The sequence below is a fragment of the Pinus tabuliformis genome, chromosome 5_2 (assembly GCF_031772625.1).
Source record: "Pinus tabuliformis cultivar Carrire ecotype Pingquan chromosome 5_2, CPIR1, whole genome shotgun sequence".
In the NCBI taxonomy this organism is placed as follows: domain Eukaryota; kingdom Viridiplantae; phylum Streptophyta; class Pinopsida; order Pinales; family Pinaceae; genus Pinus; species Pinus tabuliformis.
In genome coordinates this window covers 366,780,845-366,790,551 of record NC_142306.1, presented here as the reverse complement: position 1 = coordinate 366,790,551, position 9,707 = coordinate 366,780,845, and the positions used below count along the sequence as shown (strand labels likewise).

Here is a 9,707-nt window from a genome sequence, read left to right as displayed (position 1 = left end):
TATTGTCTGCCCTCCTTAACTCCTCACCAGTCTTGCCATCCCGTTTGAAACCAGATTTGGTGTTAAATTGCATGCCTACCTTGCCTCAGTTGATACCTGTGTAGTCATTATATTTCTCTGTTTGAAGCTGTGATTTTCCCCATGCAGCCCAGAAAAGCCCCGTCATTCCATCAAAAAACCAAAAATCATTAAATCAAACCCCCTATCAATTTACTAGCCTAAAATCCTTATTCTTCATTGGTCAGCTTAATCATATTGAAAGATCTATCGAATCTGACCCGAGAGAGCCTTCTCATACCTCGTAGGGCTAGCTACGAGGTGAAATGGTTTGATGTAGCCTTGAAGGTTTACCTTTTCAGCCTGAGGTGAAATCTCAAGCGCTAACATATTGGCGACCATACTGGGGAGAACAAACTTGTTTGTGGGTTGATGTGTTTGTTTCATAAGTCTTAGATGGAGCCTGAAGTTACGCCAGAAGCCTTCGAAAACGCTCTTGTTTTACATCAGCGTTAGTAGATAAACGCTGCTTCAGTCAATCTCCGTGAGCTTTTGAAACCCTCACTTCATTGACACTTTACCCCAGTACATATATCAAGTTCAGATCTGATTGTTGATAGTGGACAACGATCAGACACTTGAAAGGCTGAAATCATTCACTTGGCGACTCCTTTCACTGAAGAATCCAGCAACCTATGCTTCATGGTGACTTCACTGCAGATAGATCAGTGGCTTTGAGATTTTCAAGATGGATCAGATTGCAAGAAGATATGCTCCATTGAGCCGAGATCACATTCCAGGTTTTCCGAATAAAATTCCGAAGGTAGATTGGTCAAGGAATTTGCCTATATTTAATGATGATGGTAAGAAGGATGCTGCTCTACATCTGGTAAGATTTCATATGCATATTCGCAAATTCAAGATCGATTTTCCTGAAGATTGCTTGATGAAGATATTCTTGGCCACTCTGGAAGGTAAAGCCCAATCATGGTATGAAAGTTTGCCGCCTGCTTGTATTTATTGTTTAAAGGATTTTCATGTTATGTTCATTGAGCGATATAAGGACTCTTATCCATCATTAAATTTAGTTCAAGACTGTTGCAAGCATGCACATAATTTTATTGAAAGCCTTGAAAAGTTTTATGAAGATGACAATTTCATGGATGAAGAGATCATGGAAGCCTTGTATGAAAATCCGTTTCAGCAGCACACAGAAATCTTAGATACTTGTCAAGATCAGCAGGTTGAAAATGGCCATATGGATGAAAATGATGAAAGAGAAGAGCTTGTTTCAGATCTGCTCACGGAAGAGGACAACATGCATATTGGAGAATGTGGGACAGCTACTTCAGTTCTGGATTCAGATTGTGATAACCAAGCATACCTTGTGTTGAATCCGGAAAGTTTTGTTGTTGAGGTCATCCGGAATAAAGAAGACAAAGCTATTGACCAAAGCCTTTGTGAGGAGGTAATTCAGCCAGCTCATGAAAAACAAGATGAGATCTTTGTTCAAGTAAGTGAAAACTCTTCTTTCAATCATACTTTGGATAGTTTGATTGCCATGTCATATGAAGATGATCAACAATGTTTCCAAGTTTCAGAAGATCAGGACTGTCATTCAGATTTTTCATGTTTTGAAATGTTATTTCAAGAAGACAAGACTTGTTTGAGCAAAGGGAAACAAAAGCCATTGTCTCCTTTGTCTGAAGAGGAGATAGATCAGCTTTTGAAAGGTCATGCTACAACAACAGATTTGCAATGCACACATAGTCAGGAAAGTGTTGGTGAAACTTCTTCCTCTTTTGCAAATGATGACTGTCTTGTACTCAGTTTTGTAGATCAGCAAAAAGATAAGGCTGTCATGTTTGATTATCTTGAGGATTGTTTTTTGTTTAAGAATGACCTACAACACATTCAGACTACAGAAGATCATAGCATTCAGGATTCCATTTCAGATTATTCTTCATATGTTTCATGTTTTGAAATGTTATTTCAAGAGGAGATCTACTCATCTACTTGTTCAGAATTTTTTGAGGACCAGGAACATACTCTTTCCGAAGCACATGATGAAAGCATATCAGAATTTGAAGCAAAGGATACCTTGTTCTTTCAGCAGGAGGTGGCAATGGTAAATCTTCATGTTTTTCACGATCCTCTAGCAAGTTTGTTGCAGCCAGCAGTGATAGTGTTTATTGCAGTGTTCAGTGATGAAGGAGATCACGGTCAGCTATGTTTTTGGATGCCCAGGGATAGGTTTGTAATGCTGACCAGAAGATCTGATAAGAAGAATCAATCAAGAAGGCATCTGCTTGATTGGTTGCATTGGCATTTTGATATAGTTTGATGGTATTTTGTCTTGTAAGAAACACAGGTGGTTGTCATCATGATTTCAAATCTTGATGGACTGCTGCCCTTCATAAGCTTTGTAAGTTTTGTTTTAAGTCAAGTCATGAGTCATTTGTGTTTGGTCTGTTGAGTGAGTTTTTTCAAGTTATTTCAGTTTGTCATCGAGTTGGTTTGAGTCAAGTTTCAGTCAGTTTTTAGTCAACTTTTCATTCAATAAATGAGTCAAAGTCTTGTGTTGTTTGCCGAAATAATGACTCCATCGCCCAATGGTTGCAAGCACTGGTCTGCTCTCCCAGAGGTCTGAGGTTCTTGGCACCTCCAAGGAGCTACCATCCCCATTGGAGCCAATGTTAGACTCCGTCTCAACATGAGATTGATTCTTCTTCAAAACAGGGTTTTGAAGAAGAAATCATTAATGTTGCTTTTCAGATTATGTAGTTTATCTTCAGCTCTTCAAACTAGCAGCGACTTCAAAGCCCCTATCCCTGCACAAGCACAATTCAGAATATCATTAGCAATAAGAAGGCAGTCTCACAAGCAACAAATCGAAACTATTCTCTTCATGCTCCTAGACAAAAGTTACAAGACAGCAGGATCAAAGTGTAACAACTTTAAAATATCAGGTTCTGCAAGCCTTCTGCAGGTGGTGATCATGGCTATAATGGCGATGCTTCCTTTTTCTCCTTGGGGTCTCTCGGATCGGGCTTACCATTTTACATTAGTGGGCACTGGATTCTCCTATTCTTATTCCATATATTTAATAAATGGGAGGCCAAGGGCATGGAATCTTCAAGTTATTCAATTATGGCTCCAATCACTTATTGCTACCAAGGATTTCATCTATCTTCTGTACTGCTTTGTCTTTGTTTCTTCACCGATGGCCATTAAGTTTGCTTTGGTATCAGTGTTATATCGGTCTCTTGAGCTAGTTACGAAATATTGAAGACGCAACTTCAGCAGTGCCAATCTTTACAGAAAATACATGGAGGATCCCTATCTGTGGATAGATACGAACACAGCAACACTGAACATTTTGAGTTCAAACTCTGAGATTATGCTAGGATTTTTAGTGATAATTTTGCTTTTCACAAGGCAACTGTCTCGGTTAATTTAGATTACAAGCATTAACTGGAGACTATGCACAGTTACACGGGTTGAAGAGTGATGCAGGTGGTCTAGAAGGAAAAGGTATGAATCACCTCGGAAGGCTGCTTATGAGGATATGCGCTGTGATCCTCGGAAACAATCCAGACAGTTATGGCATGGAATTACCAGCAATTCAGTCATCAAGAACATGAAAGTAAATGATAAATATAGCAACGAAAGCTTTCTGTTTGTCTGTGTATGTTATATGTGAATTGTGATATTCCAGAAAAAATATTACCAACGTTTGACAAGGGATCTTTCCCTTAGTTTCAGATGTAGTTAGCTGCTGCTATGCTTTTTTTTTAAAAAGTCCTTTGGTTGATTGAAGTTCCTTGCTGAGGTTCCACTGGGCATAACTGCGAGCATCAAAGAGGTATATGGACGGCAAGAGATATTAAATTTAAGATTGTAGATTTAGTATGCACACTCCTCTTTCTGCAAAAACAAGAAAAACAAGGGTGCGTATCAAAGGAAGGACGATGATGAGGATTGGTACGAGACAGGCTTACATATATTCTTTGGAGCTTCTGGTGGCTTTGAATAGAGGCGCTGCAATGAAATACTATGGCAAGTTTGCAGGGGCAGGCAATGGTCCCTGCTTGAAGGTTAAACAAACAAAAGATATGGGAAAAGGCATATTTGCAAATAAGGATTTTCAGGAGGATGAATTGCTTTTGCGAGATCACATGTTGGTTGGGGCACAACATTTTTCTAACAAGGTCGATTCTTTTGTTTGCAGCTTTTGTTGCCGTTTCATTGGCTCAATAGAACTTCAAATTGGAAGGCGGCTATTCTTACATGGAGAATCAATGCGAAATAGAGCTAAGGAATGTGAGGCAGAAAAATCTACATGCTGTTCACAGTTGGAACTTGTGGCCAAGTCGACCAATCTGGAGGAGAATAGGGACGGATTAGCTGATCATAACACCATTGAAGATTCTTGTTCTGATAGCATGTATTCCTGAAGAAGTGGTTGAGTTTCTTCTTAATGGGACGCTCAAATTGCCATATTCAGAGAGATTTCCATTGCCTACTGTCATAAATTGTATTGGCGGATGTTCTGAGGAATATTATTGCAGCACTTCTTGTGCTGAGCGTGCTTGGGAAACAGTCCATTCATTACTTTGCACTCGGGAGGGTTCTCTTTGTAAAAGCAAAGATGAACTACGCAATTTTAAACAGCATGCAGATGAAACAAATGACATTTTTCATGTTGCTGCCCAGGTGATTTCTATGATCATCCTCAGAATAAAGACTGCATCGGAATATTTAGCAAGAGGAAACACTGAGAAGCCATAAGTTTTGCTCGCATTGGGAGGGTTTTTAATGTTTGGATCTCTGGTTTTGCTTCTCGGTATTTCATTCTAAGTGCGCCAAGCATTAAGTGAAATGTCAGAACGCCTTTCCCTTAAGATTGAGGAACGAAATCATACTGGAAATCTAGAAAAAATAATAGCTATTTTTGGATTTGTATTCGTGTGCTTAGTCTGGGATCTAGCTCATTGGTGGAGGAAGAGCAGTTTACGTGGATCATTACATGCTCAGCACTTAGCACTTGTCAGCTGTCATCCTTGTGCTGATCGCTGGAAAAACGGGCTTGCAACGAATCTGAATGCCGCGTGCCTCACTGCAAAGATTTAACGGAACACAATCAAAGATTACTATGAAATAGATGCTGAAGTGGCAGGTGTTGCAACATGTAGACATGCGATTCATTCAAAGAACATATGTGGCAATTTAAACTATATTTTAGCATCACATATTGGGACCTCTTCTGTAAAGCGGCATTAAAAAATTCGATTGCCTATTTTTGTTTTTAGCTAGTCTACGCTCCAGGATTGGTTTTAATTTTCATGTGTCATTAGAAGTCCTCGACCTGGAATAATGGGAGTCTTTTCCATCTTTAGAGCAGATCAAAGATTCTTTTCTATCTTCATGGCTGCAGGTGAAACAGCGCCCCTGTTTTGGGCAGCTTTTTTATTTAATGTATTAAAAATTCATTTGTAAAGGAGTTTTTTTTTTTGAGAGTGAGTGAAGAGAGTAGAGTTTTTTCTGAGCGCTGGGAGCTGCTGGAGAAGCAGAGAGCTTTGTAATGTACAGTTTTCTGCAGAGAATTTAATGGAATTTCACAGCTCTGTTTGCTGAGATTCATGTGGTATGTTGATTTAGCATAAGTTTTTCCCTTTGTCTCATATGTAATCAGTTATATTCCATTTCATTTCATGACCCTTTCAAGCTGAACAAATGAAGTGATTAGGTAGGAATTCATAATATTATATGCTCCTCCTATAAGTTTGTTCGCATTCGATGTTTTCTGCTGTTTAAGGAGGATTCAGAGTTATTGTCTGCCCTCCTTAACTCCTCACCAGTCTTGCCATCCCGTTTGAAACCAGATTTGGTGTTAAATTGCATGCCTACCTTGCCTCAGTTGATACCTGTGTAGTCATTATATTTCTCTGTTTGAAGCTGTGATTTTCCCCATGCAGCCCAGAAAAGCCCCGTCATTCCATCAAAAAACCAAAAATCATTAAATCAAACCCCCTATCAATTTACTAGCCTAAAATCCTTATTCTTCATTGGTCAGCTTAATCATATTGAAAGATCTATCGAATCTGACCCGAGAGAGCCTTCTCATACCTCGTAGGGCTAGCTACGAGGTGAAATGGTTTGATGTAGCCTTGAAGGTTTACCTTTTCAGCCTGAGGTGAAATCTCAAGCGCTAACACCACACATACACCTACACCCAGGGTACAACACAACACATACATACACTTAAACCCGATGTACAACAAAATACATCCATCTATACCTGATGTACAATGCCACACAATACATGTACCTACACCTGGCATACAACACAACACAATACATTTATACCCGATGTACAACACCACACAATACATACACCTACACTCGATGTACAACACAATAAATATACGTACACATAGTACAACACAACGAATACAAATCTCATGATACCACGACTACACCATGCACATACATAATACCGCATGTACACAACACAACATTTACAACATGCACCTAATTACTGCATGTACACCAGTATCGCATGTACAACGTGTACATAATACCACCTATACACAACACCACCTACATAATGTGTACACATCATCACATGTACACGACACGACCTGTACAACATGTACACAACCCCACATGTACATTGTACCACCTGTACAACATGTACATAATACCACATGTACACAACGCCACTTGCACGACATGTACACAATACCATATGCACAACACCATGTGCAAACAAACCGATATGTATAACATGTACACAACACCACTTGTACAATCATGCACACAACACCATATGTACATAGCACCACATGTACAACATGCACACAACACCACATGTATACAACATTGCATATCCAACATGTAGATAGCATCATCTGTACACAACACTGCATATCTAACATGCGCACAACACCATATGCACACAACATGGCATATCCAACATGTACATAGCACCATCTATGCCCAACACTATATATGCAATATTCACACAACACTATTTGTACCACCCTATACATAACATTGCATAATAACATGTACACACACTATATATACACAACACCAAATGTGCACAACATCACATATGCAACATGTACAACAATAGTACCACACATCAAAAACCACACTGTCTCTACCAAGCAACCTTGCTTTCAGTGTCTCTCTTCCTCCATGCTTATCCTAACATGTCGCAAAGCACATTGTTTTCATTTCGTTGATGTATCCTTCAACGTTATCTGTCATAACATAAACATAGGTATAATACAATCATACAATATCAATTCATATCCACGTGATACTGACCTCAAATATTTGTCATGACTACTCTTCCCACTTTATTCCCATAAGACCAGGAGTCTCATCATACCGTTCACCTACATAAGCAATCATTACTCCATAAGAACGATTCGTAACAACCCTTTTGGACAGTGGCAATTCTTCCTTGCATCGGAAGATACAAAAACCAAGGCATATCTCTGCCTTAAAACCATCATACTAGTCATAACATGCTCATGGAAATCAATGGACACTATTGGGTACCAGTGTTCCACAATGGCCCTGCTCCTGAAGTTCTTTACCAACATATTGTTGCATTTTCCAGTTTCTTTTGTATTTGCTAATTCTTGCAGTCAATTTAAGCCACCCAACTGGGCATGCTCATGCTTTCCTGTACCAAGCACATAACTCCCATTATATTCAAAATAAATTGAAATAAACTCAAATCATACCTCATTGGTAGCTCGTCAATAAGGTACACTTGCAATTGTGTTTATTTCCTATCACAAGTGAAACTAACATCTTTGAACAAATCATAATGTATAAACATATCACATCAGGTTAGCTCAAAACACAACCATCATAGATCAAAATCATCAATCACATGCAATCATCATAAACCAGAATCATAGATCACATGTAATTAGTATAGACACGAATCATATATCACATGCATAATAGAAATGAAATAAAATGTTGATACTTCTCCTTTAATCAATCCTCAGCTTCTAGCTTTGTCTTTATTCCGTACGTACTCCAGATTAATTGCCACACTTGAAAAATACCCAGTGCCTTCTCCTCAACCATGTGCACATACACATAATGTGCATCACACACATACAACCACACATGGCATACAACACCATGTAATACATAAACCTACACCTAATATACCACACATACACGTACACCTAGGGTACAACACAACACATACATACACCTACACCTGATGTACAACACAATACATCTATTTATACCCGATGTATAATGCCACAAAATACATGTACCTACATCTGGCATACAACACAACACAATACATCTATACTCGATGTACAACACCACACAATACATACACCTACACCCGATGTACAACACAATACATAGACATACACAGAGTACAATACAACAAATAGATATGTCATGATAACACAACTACACCATGCACATACATAATACCGCATGTACACAACACAACATGTACGACATGCACATAATACTGCATGTACACTAGTATCACATGTACAACATGTACATAATACCACCTATACTCATCACCACCTACATAACATGTACACATCATCACATGTACACGACACCACCTGTACAATGTGTACACAACGCCACATGTACATTGTACCACCTGTACAACATGTACATAATACCACATCTACACAATGCCACTTGCACGACATGTACATAGTACCATATGCACAACATGTGTACAACACCACCTACACAAAAAACCATATGTACAACATGTACACAACACCACATGCTCACAACAACACTTGTACAATCATGGACACAACACCATATGTACATAGCACCACATGTACAACATGCACACAACACCATATGTACATTGCACCACATGTACAACATGCACGCAATAGCACATGTATATAGAATTGCATATCCAACATGTACATAGCATCATCTGTACACAACACTGCATATCCAACATGCGCACAACATCATATGCACACAACGTGGCATATCCAACATGTACTTAGCACCATCTATGCCCAACATTGCATATGGAATATTCACACAATGCTATCTGTACCACCCTATACATAACATTGAATAATAACATGTACACACACTATATATACACAACACCACATGCACACAACATCACAGATGCAACATGTACAACATATACAATGTATGCACAACAGTAGTACCACACATCCAAAACCACATTGTCTCTACCAAGCAACCTTGCTTCCAGTGTCTCTCTTCCATCCATGCTTATCCTATCATGTCACAAAGCACATTGTTTTCATTCCGCTGATTTATCATTAAGCGTTATTTGTCATAACATAAACATAGGTATAATACAAGCATACAATATCAATTCATATCCATGCGATACTGACCTTAAATATTCGTCATGACTACTCTTCCCACTTTATTCCCATAAGACAAGGAACCTCATCATGCCATTCACCTGCATAAGCAATCTTTCCTCCATAAGAACGATTCCTAACAACCCTGTCGGACAGTGGCATAGATACATGGATACATACATACATATACATAAACATTAGCATAAAACAATCATGATCTTGTTAGACAACGACATACATACACACATATATACATATAAACATTAGCATTAAACAACCATGACCCATGACGGCCCCGTCAGACACGACATATATACATACATACAT

The 9,707-nt window shown here is 38.8% G+C and overlaps 1 protein-coding gene across 1 annotated transcript; it reads left to right on the top strand.

Annotated features, from left to right (window-relative positions):
* Positions 1-3,971: 3,971 nt before the first annotated feature.
* Positions 3,972-4,788, top strand: LOC149158981 (histone-lysine N-methyltransferase ATXR2-like). Its single transcript, XM_089434144.1, has 2 exons — positions 3,972-4,444; positions 4,569-4,788. The coding sequence occupies exons 1-2, from the start codon at positions 3,972-3,974 to the stop codon at positions 4,786-4,788; spliced, it is 693 nt and encodes a 230-aa protein (XP_089290270.1).
* Positions 4,789-9,707: the final 4,919 nt, after the last annotated feature.